This window comes from Chaetodon auriga, chromosome 8, assembly GCF_051107435.1.
Source record: "Chaetodon auriga isolate fChaAug3 chromosome 8, fChaAug3.hap1, whole genome shotgun sequence".
Classification (NCBI taxonomy): Eukaryota; Metazoa; Chordata; class Actinopteri; order Chaetodontiformes; family Chaetodontidae; genus Chaetodon; species Chaetodon auriga.
This window is the reverse complement of record NC_135081.1, coordinates 2,088,991-2,103,848: the sequence shown is the minus strand read 5'-3', so window position 1 is coordinate 2,103,848 and position 14,858 is coordinate 2,088,991. Positions and strand designations below refer to the sequence as shown.

At 42.9% G+C, this 14,858-nt stretch overlaps 1 protein-coding gene across 2 annotated transcripts in view; it reads right to left on the bottom strand.

Annotated features, from left to right (window-relative positions):
* Nucleotides 1–8,643, bottom strand: part of hace1 (HECT domain and ankyrin repeat containing E3 ubiquitin protein ligase 1) — a 30,084-nt gene extending 21,441 nt beyond the window's left edge. Inside the window, exons 1-6 of one of the 2 annotated variants that reach the window (XM_076736654.1) lie at nt 8,340–8,643; nt 7,124–7,178; nt 5,568–5,657; nt 1,743–1,847; nt 476–551; nt 197–328 (exon numbers count right to left, since the gene is read on the bottom strand). In XM_076736654.1, the coding sequence (XP_076592769.1) occupies nt 197–328; nt 476–551; nt 1,743–1,847; nt 5,568–5,657; nt 7,124–7,178; nt 8,340–8,430 (549 nt within the window). In that variant the 5' untranslated portion in view covers nt 8,431–8,643. The remainder of the gene's footprint in view (nt 1–196; nt 329–475; nt 552–1,742; nt 1,848–5,567; nt 5,658–7,123; nt 7,179–8,339) is intronic. The other variant, XM_076736655.1, reaches the window with a different exon arrangement.
* Nucleotides 8,644–14,858: the final 6,215 nt, after the last annotated feature.

Genomic DNA, 14,858 nt, shown 5'->3' with positions numbered 1-14,858 from the left:
CTACAGGCCATTAAGTCCTGAAAGCCTAACAAGCAGCCATGCTGCTCCTAACACCCACCTGGACTAAAGTGGCCTGAGCTAAGCCAAAGGTCGACTTCTGTTGCCAAACTTTGAGCCCCATACTCTAAACATCAGGGCTAAAAATACATACAGTACATCATTTTTCAATAAAAGAGGTATTTTCGAATTTGCTCACAGTTTTGTGTCCATTCTGACAGGCTACATGTAGCGCTGTCTGCCCCATGGCATCTTCCACATCCACATTGGACACATGCTGGACCAGATCATGGAGGAGCTCCGTCCGCCCATTCACTGCCAACCAGTGGATCTGCAGCAGAGGTTTGCACAACTGTCACTGTCCTGACTACAGGTGTTAAATAACCACCAGTCACACAGATAACAATCATCTGATTACAATGATTTTAAGATATTAATTTACAATAACCACACCATGACAGGATCACATTGTACTCACAGCAGTCAGTCCCTCGTTGTTGCAGATGTTCACATCAGCATTATATTCCAACAGTCTGCCCATACACTTCTTCTGTCTGAGGGAACAGGAACACAAGAAAGTGTTTGGAGACAGTATCATCTCTCTCTCTGTCTGTCTGTCTCTCTCTCTCTCTCTCTCTCTCTCTCTCTCTCACACACACACACACACACACACACACACACACACACACAGGCGTATGGGGACATTACATAGATGTATATTCATTCCCTGGAGACTTTACGTTTTTATCCTCACCTAACCATAATCACTACTTGCCTTGTCCTAACCTTACCTGAACCTTAACCCCACCCTAAAATGTAATGATTTACATATTGGGGACTCGCCTTTTGTCCTGTTAAGGAAGGTGAGTCCCCACAGTGTAACTGTGTAAACAGCTATATGTCCCCACAATGTGAAGAATACATGGACACAAAGATACACACACACACGCACGCACGCACGCACGCACACACACACACACACACACACACACACACACACAGTCGGGTCCATTGACTACAAGTGACTACATGCAAATAACATCTACCAGTCTAATGAGCAGGCATTTAATAAAAGATGTCAGAGTCATGGATCGATCTAGATGTAGATCCAGATGTATTCTCTTGAAAATGTTGTGCTGTCTCCAGTCCCTGGGCCAGTTTGCTGATATTTATTTGTGTTTGGCCAGCCAGTGGATGGCTGTAGGATCTCAGATTAAAGAGGATGTTGCAGCAGCTAATGTCTACACATTAATACCACACCGGCTGGAGGGTGTCTGGGGTTTCACATATCACTGGAGTAATCATTGAGGAGCCTACATCAGGGCTCATATCGTCTGACACACTAATCCACTGGCAGCATTTCCATAGGAGAGTTAAAGGTAGAGGTAATGCACCAAGAAACATAGCAATGGTCAACACAGATGTAAACAATGCAGTATTTGATAATATTGCATTGTTTGATGATTTCTGAGGAAGGAAATGCCTTCAGCACTTCGCTGGACCTCAGTCATTCACACAATGTGTTTGGTGAGTTGTAATGAATGTAAACATACGTTTTGTTTGTCCACAAGGTCTATTTATGTTAAGCAGGTTGGAGATAACGAAATGAGCAAATAACTAGAAATGTCCAGCATTTAGACATCCCAGGATGTCCAAAAGTGAAGTTACTGTGTCACAAGACCTTGAATTATAAGTGAACCTGCAAACAGAGGCTGAATGCAGTATAAGACTCTGACTCTTCCTACCCGTTCCGAGCAGCCAGGTGCAGAGGGGTACAGCCTGAAATGTCCTGGTAGTTGGGGTTGGCTCCTCTCTTCAGCAGCAGAACCAGACACTCCACAGACCCACAGCTGGACAGAGAGCAACACACACAAGACACAAATGACTGCTAACGGAAAGACAGAGAGAACAGCTCTGTTGATTAAACTTGTTGTTTTCAAGAAATAACATATTGTGATTGATTAATTGGTTGATTGATTGATTGATTGTCTGTAGCTTCACTTCAAAAAGAAACATTAAACTCAAGTTTGAGTTGAGTTGGGTTGTGGTATTTAAATGAAATGATGTGTTTGAAGAAAGCAGATGAATCTGCTGAGCTCATGTTTTGTCTGAGAATTAGTCTGGCAAGTGTTTTAGCTCCAATTAAAATACAATGCAATTTTTTCATTTTTGGAGCGAGCAGTGAGTTGAGTGTGGAGTGATAACTGTGTGATACCAGCCTAATCTTAACAAAGGTCTGGATCAAAAGAGATTCCTTGATGGCTGAATTTGAGCTCTGTAATATTCTGAGATCATTTGAGTCACGCAGCTGTGACTGATCTGTAAATGACATGGTTGAACATTTCAACAATACCATGTCATCTGCTTTAAATACTGTTGCTTCACTAAAGGTTAAAAAGAGATGGACTGTCAGAATCTCCCTGTGATTAAACAACAGCAATGTTAACGAGATGAAAAGAATCTGCTGAACAGCTGGAAGAAAATGGAGGAAAACTGGGCCCACAGTTCACTGTTATACGAAGAAGCCATGAATGTCTATAACAAAGCAATAGGTCTGGCAAGAAAAGATTACTTTTCCAAGATTAACAGAGAGAATGCTGGGAACTCTAGAATATTATTCTCCACTGTGAACCAGCTAGTCAACACTGTCCCCAATGGTCCATACTTGCATTGTTCTTCAATAACAAAATAACTTGAATTAGAGGTGACATTGACGCTGAGGTGAACACAGATGAGCTCAACAAATTGAGTAAAAAGGATGGAACCATGGGAAAATTCACCTGTATTACATTAACTGCAAGACTGTCACGGACCAACTCATCCACCACGTGTTGACCCTGTGTCCAAAGCATGATTAAAGCAGGTATTTGGGAGTGTTTCATGTCATGTCCTGAGGATTATAAATACATCTCCACAAACAGGCATCTTCCCATATGCCTTCAAAGCAGCTGCTGTAAAACCATTAGTAAAGAAACACAACCTAGATAGTAATGTACTCAATAACCACAGACTGATATCCATTCATTAGTAAGATACAGGGAAAGCTAGTTTCAGTGCAAATTAACTGCTTTCCAAACGAAAACATTAATCAGTCGGTTGGTTAGTCTCTTTGACTGTGTTAAACTGGTGTAAAACAAACATCAAAGGGAGAAAGTTTTTCGTCAGGCTTGGAGATCATGTGTCTGAGAAACATGACATCTGTTTGGGGGTTTCACTGGGGAACTGCTTTGATCCATTACTGTTCTCACTATACATGCTGCCACTTGGTGACACCATTCCAATTACAATTACAATGTGTTTAGGTGGCACGGTGGTACAGTGGTAACACTGTCGCCTCACAGCTTCTCAATTCTCGTTTGTGGCGCTGGGGGCCTCCACCTTACCTTCGGTGCCTGCTGTTCGAGGAAGGGGCCTTTCTGTGTGGAGTTTGCATGTTCTCCCCGTGTTCACCTGGGGTATCCTCCATAAAAAACCCCCCACTAAAAACATGCAAGAAGATCACCACCTGACCAATGGTGACGAAAGAAACTGGGTCCCCGGGCACTGCTGTCGGCTGGCAGTCCACCGCTCCTGGTCCGCCACGGAGGAAGGACGGACCAAGGATGGTCGCAGAGAACGCGGAGAATTAATTTCACATAAGCATGGCGTGTGTGCTGGTAGTACATTGCATTGTGTTGTGTGATTAGAAAAAGTGCGTTTCTTCTTCTTCTTCAGGTAGGTCAGAGCAGTTTTGGTGGCAGTTTTGTAGGCGAGCATCAAGGACTTATACTCGATGCCGGCAGCAACTGGGAGCCAGTGGAGGGATATGAACAGCGGAGTGACATGTGCTTGTTTAGGCTGGTTGAAGAACAGGCGAGCCGCCGCATTCTGGATCATCTGCAAGGGTTTTAGCGAGCATGCTGGGAGCCCTGCCAGTAAAGAATTACAGTAGTCGAGGCATGATAGTACCAGCACTTGTACTAGGAGTTGGTCTGATCTTCCTGATGTTGTACAGGGGAAATCGGCATGACTGAGAGACAGAGGCCACATGCTCTTTAAAAGTTAGTTGATCATCAATCATGACACCCACGTTTCTGGCAGATTTTGCAGGAGTGAGCAGAGCTGAGTCAAGCTGGATACTGATCTGTTGTTGTATAGAGGGACTGGCCGGGATGACAAGGAGCTCAGTCTTTGACAGGTTAAGCTGAAGGTGGCGCTCTTTCATCCATGCAGAGATATTGGCGAGGCATGCCAATATCCGATATCATTAGACAACATGATGTATGTTTCCATGGTTATACAGCTGGTGTTGTACGAGATTCAGATCTAAGCTTCATGGTGGTGATGTTCGTGGTGATGGAAACACCCTTTTTCTACCTTAGAAATTTTCTTTATATATCAAGAATGACCATTTGTAAATCAAAAATATGCAGAAAAACTGATTCATGACTTTATTTCAAGTCGACTCGATTACAGTAACACTATTTACTGCAGCTCGTCTATTAACGAGAATCAAGAGGAGAGAGCACAGCAGTTCTGTTTCAGCTGCTCTGCACTGGCTTCCTGTAACATTCAGAATTGATTTTAAGGTCCTCCTCCTCGTATACAAAGCCCTAAATGGGTCAGGAGCTACACAACTGTTCATACTGTTCACTATTTGCCTTCAGGAACACTGTGATCATCTTCTGCTGGTTTATTGGAGGTTTCCTGTAACAGTCAAAAGAATTTTAAGGGATGCAGCCTTTTTCAATTATAGCCCACAGCTCTGGAACACACTACCCACGAGCTTGCTATGACTGTCCTGTTACAGGTCTGAAACTTTTGTGCTTTGCCTCACACTTACACACTGCTGTACTTCTCTTAAATTGTTATTTTTTACTTGATTTTATGCATTCCATGTAATCTATTTTAAACTTTACTTTATTACTACTATTCAGTGGTTTTATTTTCCATTTTATGTTATGCATTCTCTTTATTCCACTTTCATTCTTCTTTACCATTTTCACTATGATCTTTGAATGTGTATTAATCTCCATCATGTTTTACACTCAATTTCATTCCTGTTTTATGCTCATTCTATGTCTTTTGTTGTGTGCAGTACTTGGTGCGTGTCATTTCTTTTTTGTAAAGCACTTTGAGCTGCATTTCTTGTATGAAAGGTGCAATACAAACAAAGTAAAGCTGCCATTCATCTATTCTTGAATATCAACATCTTGTCAAGTCACAAAATAACAACAGTCTAAAACTGCTGTACACAAACTACCAGTAGGGGGCTCCAAAACAACGTTATATTGGAGACAAACTACTTAAGATATTTTGATGCCTCACTTCAACACACCAAAACCACACGGCCCTCATCCTCTGCATCATTTGTGGCTGATAATATCTGGAACTTGTTTTTACAGAAGTTTCTTGTAACTTACCAGACAACACGCATTAAGCTAATATTGGCCAGACTGTCGTCACACACTCAGCACACGCCTGAACCTCACATGGACTTGCGCACCCACTCCCCCAGTACACTGAACAGCAGGGACAGTCCTGGCAGAACTCAAGGGTGTGCTTACTCACAAATAAGGAGAATATCTTACTTGGCAGCGATGTGCAGCAAACTTCTCTTCACCCGTCCAAAGGCGTAGTTCACATCAAACTTGGAATTGAGCAGCAGCTCCGACACTGACCTTTAGAGACAGGATAGAAAAAACAGATAATTTCTTCTGAAGAAAACAACACAACACAACTTCACTGTACCTCTGCAGGTGACAGAATAAACTGCCACTCTTGGGCTGACAGTACTCCTCAAACAATGATTTTAGAGGCCTGTTTATCTGTTGTGACATCATGGTTGTCACATAATTTCCTGCTCCTAAAAATCCAATAAAACTGAAATGGTCACCCTTATGTGTAATTCTTCAAAGTTTAACTGTCAAAGACGTTGACGTTACGTTTGATCCTACCTTCTCCTTCTACCTGCAGGCTTTTCTGTTCATGGCTGACACAGAGACCTTTATTCACTTCATTGTTTCATCCAGACTTCATCAGTGGAATGTTTCTGTCTCTGCTACATGCTAGTATGAAAAGGCTTCAAATGGTTCAGAACTCTGCAACTAGTTTCATAACTTAGACTAGAAAATTTTACCATTTACACCAATTTCAGCTTCTCTTCTAATGCTCTTTATCCATGTCAGGTCAGACTTGCAGGTGCTTCTGATGACGGCCCTTCATCCCTGTCTGATCTCATCGAACCTTGAATCCCATCCCGTGCTCTATGTTCTCAGAATGTAGAACTCTTGTCAGTACCCAGAGTTAAAGAGAAGTCCACTGGCTGCAGGGCCCTCTCCTTTCACTCCCCTTTTCTCTGGAAATACTTCCTCATTGAGGCAAAAACGTGTCTTTTGTCTCTAGTTTTCAGTTGGTGCTCATCGTTTGACACCTCAGGACTCTTCCCCGTTAGCATTATCCTCGCAGTGGGCCAGTCTCAGTCTCAATTACTCTATTAACTTTAGTACATATGGTCCATATTTATCCTGCTGATGAGAAATCAACAAACTGAAACTGTAAACTTCAATTGTCACTGAATCTCTCTAACCTTCCAATGTTTTTGTTTCCGATTTTCTTCAAGCTGCCAAGCTGTGCACATCTCTCTCTCTCTCTCTCTCTCTCTCTCTCTCTCTCTCTCTCTCTCTCTCTCTCTCTCTCTAGTTTGCCTCTCCTTCTCCTCTCTTTTCACTCAGGTTCTTCTCCGCCGGACCTGTCTGTAACTGCTGTGCTGCCTCATCTGTGTTTGTGTGGCCTGTCCTCCTTCCAGGTCTCCATGGCTGAGAGGAGGTTGTGGTGCTCGACCTATCAGGTGACACTGACAAAATTTGTTTATATTGTGATTTTTGGCTTTTTTTTTCTGTACATCTATTGCATGTCTGTCTGCCCTGGGAGAAGAATCCTTCCTCTGCTGCTCTTCCTGGAGCCCCCCACCCCCCACTTGCTGTGATAACTGATGTGCAGAAGAAATTGAAAAATACAGTGAGACTTGTTACTACTGACAGCAGGTAAACATGCCGCAATACATGCACTCTTCCTCAAACACTGAGATCACAAAGTGCCAACATAAATACACAGCACATGTTGCACAGTCTGGTTTGATGCTTACCTGTGCTGGTCAGCCATGACCATTGGCATAAGTGTGTACACTGCAGTCTCATTGTCTGCGGAGGGAGAAACAGAGGAGGAAGAACATAACTTGACAGATGTTCCATCTCCAAACCAACAGTATGTTAGGCAGACAATGACAGGAAAAACTGGATTTTTAGTGCACTACATTCATTTCCCAGAGTGGAACGGTGTCTGTCCATGTACATGTCTCACAAAGACACAGATATAAAAAATAGGCCTTTTTCACAGAAGACATTTTGACATGTGATGGTAGAAAAAAAAGGGTAAACAATACAATGAATAATGGCTCAATTCCGTGTCACTGCTTCAGTCTCAGGGTCTTGGCAGCGCTCATGATGGCTCACTGTCACTCCGGGTACATCTTAAGTCTCTTAAATGGCACCATGTTTCCCTCACTTGCATCTTATCCTGGCGTTGTAGTCCCTCCCACTGAGGAGGTGTGGAGTGACGCACGATAAGCATGAGAGCAGCAATGAGGAAACGTGATTTTAGACAAATGAGACATCCTTTCCTCTGAAGGGTCTGAAAGGTGAGGTCTGTTTCTGATGATGAGGGCGGCTCACAGCTGGATCGGCTGTCAGTGGGCTTTAGGAGCTCTACAAACTGCCAATACCACTACAGACACACAGTTATCAGTGCCAGCAGAGCAGTGTTTTCTCTCTGTAGTCTCTTTAACAAACACCTGCACATGAAGAACAACCTGCCTTCTGAATGTATACTGAGTACTGTGTCCTGCTCACAGGCACCACAGGCAGAATGTCTTTATGTTACTTATTCGTTATTTGCCTCTGTATTTTGTGATATTCTGATTATGAATTCATTATTTAATAACCCCAAATTTGATTTTAGTGTGTTTTGAACATTAGAAATCATTTATCAGGCTAAATATTTCAAGGAACCTCACATGTGACTTCATGGGAATGACAATAAATGATGTAAAAAAGTTTCTTGCTCACTGACAGACTCTCTGACAGCAAATGTATCTCTAATAAAAGTTAAATTGGGAAATAACAGATCTATAGAACAACAAAGATTAGGAAGATAATGAATAATATCCCTGTGTGGCTAACAGTGCCATAGGCCGAGGCAGGGTGCTATGACACCTCACAATGACTGTATGCACGTGAACACCGTTGTTTACGGTGGACGCTCGCGCTGTTTCAGCTGCAGCCTTTAACATCCTGTAACGTTACCTTCCGGTAGTTCGACGGTCCTGGCCCGGCGGAGGGACCGGGTCAGCCGGTTGAGCTGTACGTTGAGCTGCTCCATCGCCCGTTCCATCATAGGTGACCAGTCCAGCGGGATAAGCCTCGGCCGTTGGGTTTATTTGTTCCTAATGGCGATGTGTTGTCCCTGGGCGTCGTCCATAGGCGCTGGCAGGAGGTGTCCGTTTCTCTGACAGACACACTGAATTACAGTACACTCATTTTTTCCGACCACACTGTTCTCCTCATACACAGACGTTGTTGCTGCCCAGCCTCTACTTCCTGTTGTGATGACATATACCGCTATGCAATATGGGTGATGTAGTTTCGAAGGCCATTGACCAGCACAGGACACTGCAACAGTTTTCGTTTGTTGTAATCATTCTCCCTGTTCACACTCAGTATAATTCATCGGAGAAAGTTCATTTTGTTGAATACTGGATTACGTGTCTTTGATAGTGTGTGCTTTTCACCGCAGACTTCTGCTCTCACATTGAGAGTTAACGTACTGTGACTATGAGTCAAGGCTGTCAGCCCTCCGTTTGTCCAGGGATCCTCCCCGTATTTTACCCTTCCTTCCAACTGTCCTCCCGTTTAAGAAATTACTTCAACGTTCTGAACCTCTTTAAAAAAAAAAAAAAAAGTCAGAAAAAAACTAAATTCTCCTCTGGTCCAGCAGGAGACAGTATGGAGAACATTAAATGAAACATGGAGAAGGAGGAACGAGCGAACAAAGGAGAGGGATGGAGTTCCTGCCAAAAGTTCCTGCTAAAGTTTGTGCAAGTATCTCAACAAATGAGACGACCCTTATGTCGGTCATACTTTTTTGTAAAATATGCCACACGGATTTTAGAGAATCAGACGCTGCAACAGTCAGTGAGCATCGACAAACCTGCCAAGTGCATCAACATGTACTTAACCCAACCATCCATCACCCTCATACCAGCTGTCTCTCTTGCCAGTAGCCTCTGTCAAAATCACAACTGAAACATAACGTGGAAGTGATGTGTACCTCTACCTCTCATTGTAATTCTTGCTTTTTATAAAAAACAAGTTTCCCCAGAGTGGGATCAATAAAGTATTAAGTAATACACTAAAAACTAAGTGCTGAATTTATCTGCCCTTTTGTGTGTCCAATTATGTAAAGTAGGGATGTTCAGAGTACTCTACTTTCAAGCAGGTATCTGATTCTGACCAACGAACTGGAGTCACTTAATGCAGGAATCCTTGATGCTCTGATGTTTAAAGCAAGTGGCTGTCTAGTGGTGATTTTAGGATTCACTGTGTGTAGACTTGTCTGAAGGGCAGTGGGACGTCAGGTTGACAGATGTGTGTGTGTGTGTGTGTGTGTGTGTGTGTGTGTGTGTGTGTGTGTGTGTGTGACAGCCAGTCTCTGTTTTGATTGAATGTGTTTGTGTGAAAGAAGCCGCAAAGTGGACTGAGTTATGTTTCCTTCGCTCAGGTGGATTAAGACACAGCTTTTCCCGCCGGCTCTGAGGCTCAGCTGGCTGCAGCCGCGGGAGGACACCGCAGCGTGGAGCAGGTCGAGACAGGTGGAGCCACAGCGGCTACATGTGAAGGCGAAGCGGCTTACGAGGTTTAGGTGCTCCCTGCCTCCTTGGCTGCTTCATACAGGTGAGCTGTAGCGCTCTGAAGGAGTGGTCAAAACAGTCCATCGTGGAATATAAGGAATGTCCAGCAGCTCCCATCTGATAGAAGGGGTGAGCTGAGACACGTGCAGCCAAATGTTTCTCTGCATCACAGTCTGCCACGCCAAGATCCTGGATGCAGCCATGCTGTCACCGTGGCTGGAGTCAGGACAGCCGTCAGAGCCTTCCCCATCGTCGGTTGCTGCAGGGAGAGACCCCCTCTGACAGAAAGGGACTGAGACGGCAGGCGCAGGTCAGACGTCTCGGTTCCCTCCATCTCAGGGTCTCCTCTGTGTCCCTGGAGTGCGAGGTCGAGGCGCCGCATCTGCGGCTTTCCCGGTCCCGCCGCCGTCAGGAGCTCCGACACAGCGGCTCTCTTTCCCTGTCAGTCTGCGAGCCACATTTCAGCCTTCAAAGGATCTTTCCAGGACTTGCCGGCACATGACATCCGGATGACTGGAGGGTCGCCGCTGTAGAAAAGCTTGTCTGTCTCGTCTCGTCCTCCGGGGGGATGAAGCCATCCGCTCGCCCCTGGAGCTCCGGGCCGCATGTCAGGATTGGGCACACTTGTCTGCCGAGTTAGGGGGAGGCAACGACGGTGAGGGCTGCCGGGAGGACGAGTAAACAGCTTCACAGCGTCTGAGCCTCCTCATCTTCACTTCGGTTCTTCACTTGATGAAGGCTGAAGGCTGAAGATCAGGCAGCAGAGCTCAGGTCCGGACGGTGCTGTGCGTTTAGACACGAGCACCACAGACAGGCTGTTAAGTTGATGGAAAGACAACGTTCACGACTGCGCAGCCGTGCCCGGTGGAATTTAGGTGTAAAGGGATGAAGCGTACAGGAACTGGAATTAGCACTTACAATTGTTGAATATATTCTGTATTTCTGTGTATTTCTTCGAGGCTCCTGTCAGGGTTCCTCAGTTTGCCACACTTGCGGAAAGCTTTCAAAAATTTCAGTTCTCCGATGAACGTTCTCATAAGTTCATCAAGATTTTGATGAATCCTTAGTCCAGCATGGTCTGGAACCACTTTAGGTGTATCATTTCCTAACCTAGTTTCCTCAAGGAACTTCAAGGTTTGGGGCCAATTACTGTTAGTGCTGCAACTATGAAAGGAACAGATTACAACATAAGATCAAATTTAATTTTTTGTTGTGTTTGCTCCTGTAGTATATTAAGAATTTAAAGGAGAATACACTAATGAGATGTCAATAGATAATCAACATTTCAAAAGCACAAAATAAATAAATAAGAAATCACACAAAGTAAGCAATAAGTAAACAAACAAGTCAAGAATTTGCCAAAGCAGTACTTAAATGGGTTTTAGTGGCCCGCTCATCGCCAATTTCAAGCTGAATAACACAGAAATCCTCAGTCATAATTTAAATGCTGGAGTATTAATTTAAGTTCTTTATCAAGCAAAAATGCATTTGATTGTTTGACAGATTCACAAATTCTGAGGATTATCTGCCTTTCTCACAGATTTGTATAGCTATAAAGTGAAACCTGAGCGGTTCTTTGTCTGTTCATATGTTTTTTGTTTTAGCTGCTTGACAGGAAATAATCTGCAGACATTTTTACATTTAAGTTTTGATGCGATCATCAAAATCCATGCCGGGGAACCACCAGAGTCCAAGAAAACTTATAAGAAGAATGAGTGTCCCAGCACCTTTGGCACACTGACCTCTAAAATGATTTTTTTTTAGAACATTTTCATGCAACTGTACAAGCAACACAAACAACTGCAAACTAGCTTGCTACTTTGTGTAGGTCTAACAATAGGTGTTTTCTATGTATTAAATGTTTAGGGTGCTCATTATCATCTTGTGATGGCTCTGTGTAATGGGAAACACTAACAGAAAAAAAGGAAGTAAAGAATCTGAGGGCTGGATGGAACTCCCTGCCAAAGAAAGCTGAGGGAGAGGCTAAACAACACAACCTACATACCATCAGTCAAATTTCATGAAAAGGCTCCCAGTTTGACTGAAGCAAGGATAACGAGGATAACATCATGCTTCCAAAGCAACACCAGGAAAACTAGCTCCACCTCAAAACACTGGTGCATTTGGTTCCAGTCCTTAGATAGGCATTGCCCATCTCATCGTAAGGGGATGCTGCACAGGTGGTGGTTTGCCGTTAGCCTGACTATTGTTTACTTCCACTTTCCAAAAGCAGAAACTGGCTAAGCCTGGCCGAGCGTACTGCGAAGTAAATGGATTTAACAGTTTCATACAGCACACTACTATGAAAAACAGTATGAAGTATGTACTACATACTGCATACTGCATTTATTGGTCGTATGTAGTAGTTAGTTCCAAACACAGTCAGAAACCTATGGCTGACGTCACAGAGACTGTTCATGTTTTACACAGTGCATCCCAGGTGAAAAAATATTATACTTAAATGACACTTTTTGAGTAGCCCTTGAGTACCACTTAAAAAAAAACTGCCATCAGTTTAGAAGTAGACTTTTTAAAGTATATGGCAAGCTTACTTTAAAAAAGTAAAAATGTACTTGTAATGACTTGTCTGTACTGAAATTATATTTTAATACATGAAAGATGCTATATGTATGAATATTATGCATAAACTCATAAAACTTGTGTGTGTGTGTGTGTGTGGGTGTGTGTGTGTGTGTGTGTGTGTGTGTGTGTGTGTGTGTGTGTGTGTGTGTGTCTGTGCGTATGTGTGTCTCTGTCTGCGTGCGTGTGCCCTCTCCTCAAGCGTATCTGAATAATTTTGTAGTTTTAAAGGTCCATGATTTGGATCAGTTCATTTAAAAGAGATTAAACTGAGAGGCACTTCAACAGTTGAATACATACAGTGTATGAGAGATGTGGAACATATTAAGAGTTGAATGCAGATCAGTATGGATTGTTAAGAATATTAGTCTTTCTCAGTCTTTTTTGTCAGTGTACTCTGTCTATTTCATGTGATACCTGGGTGTGTTCTTTGACAGTGCCTTTGACTTCAACAAGCAGATTAGCACTGTCGTTAAAAACAGTTGCTTCCAGTTAAGGATGCTTGCCAAAGTCAAGCCTTATCTTCCTTGTGGTGACTTTGAGGGAGTCATTCACACTCTGATCACGACCAGGCTGGACTACTGTACTTCTTTGTATGTTGGCCTCGATCAGTCGTCTCTCCGGCTGCAGTTGGTCCAAAATGGTGCCGCTCGGCTTTTAACTGGGACCAGAAAGCGGGAGCATATAACCCCGGTCTTGGCATCGCTACACTGGCTTCCTGTTCATTTTAGAATAGTTTTTAAGGTTTTATTTCTTGTTTTTTAAGTTTCACATGGGTTGGCCCCCCATTATTTAGCAGACCTCATTCAGATCCACAGACCTATTAAAGAACTGAGGTCGTCCAGTCAAGTGGTCCTGGAGGTCCCCAGATCCAGACACAGAACTAAAGGTGACTGAGCCTTTTCAGTGGCAGCCCCCAAACTCTGGAACAGCCTGCCGCTGGACATTAGGGCTGCTCGGACTACGGAATCTTTTAAGTCCCGGCTGAAGACCCATCTTTACTCAGTGGCTTTCAGTTCGGTTGGGCGCTGACATCCTGGCTGCATATATATTGTTTTTTTTTTCATTGTATGTTCATGTATGTTCTTCTTGCAGTGCTTAGAAGTCTGTAAAGCACTTTGATCAACTTTGGTTGTTTTTAAACGTGCTATATAAATAAAATTGACCTTGACCTTGACCTTGATACTGGTAGGCCTCTGTGTGTGCGTACAGTTTCATTTTCCAGATTCATTCATTTTACCTTTCAGCAAATCATCTCAAACTAGAACTATTATGTTTTTTATTAATCACAACCACACTGGAGTGGTCTATTATTTGGTTCATCTTGTCAAGAATATTGGTCACAGAAACCTCAGTTCACTTCTACAAGCTTTCTTGTGTAAAAGGAGTCATTGAGTAACCGTAGAAAAGTCCAGGGTTCCTAAAAGAACCATTTTTATTTTATGAAAAGGTTACTTGAAGCACCTACAATGCAATTTTTCGGTCTTTGTGTACCTAACTGGATATTTGAGTGACCTAATCACATGTAAAAGGTTTCTTGAAGCACCTAATATATATATTTTAACTTCCTTGGATACCCTGTTGAATATAGCAGCACTTTCAGTTTTTGCTGTTAGTTTTTCAGAATCAGAATCAGAATCTGCTTTATTGGCCAAGTGTGTCGGCACATACAAGGAATCTGACTCCAGTTTAAACATTGCACTCAATGTACTTGCATAGGAAAAAAACACAGCTCAATGAGGACAAAAGACGAAACAACAAAAGATTAAACAATAGGATAAAATATGAAATGAACCATAACATATACAATGAAATGTGCAATGTGCAGGTAGAGAGCCCAGCACATTTAAGACAGATCCAAACATGTTTAGCAAACAAAACATGAATTCTGATTACTCTTCTTGATGTTACTAGTACTGCTACTAGTATGCCTACTTATCTGTTGTAGTTATTCACAAGATAAGGCAAAGGCTTCCTTTTTATTTGTCAAACTGAAAATTTGTTGCTGCTACCTAACTACCAGTCCTTTGTTTAGAGGCGTCAGACACGCCTTTACTTCAGGGACTGCAAGAATAGTCAGTTTTAATGATGATACATCTTTAATAGTTGCTCCAAGAATCTGTTCTGCTGTGTGGTTATAACTGGCAAAAGACAAACAAAAGACTGCAACTGCTTGCACAAACAATATGCTGTCTGATTTATTTGACCATCACCATGCTAAAGCCTTAATTAACTGAATATAACTTTAGTTCTTCCACACTGACGCCTCAGCCATATTCTGTCTTTCTTCCAGATACTTACACATATTTGTCAAGAATCTCTCATAGTAACAGGT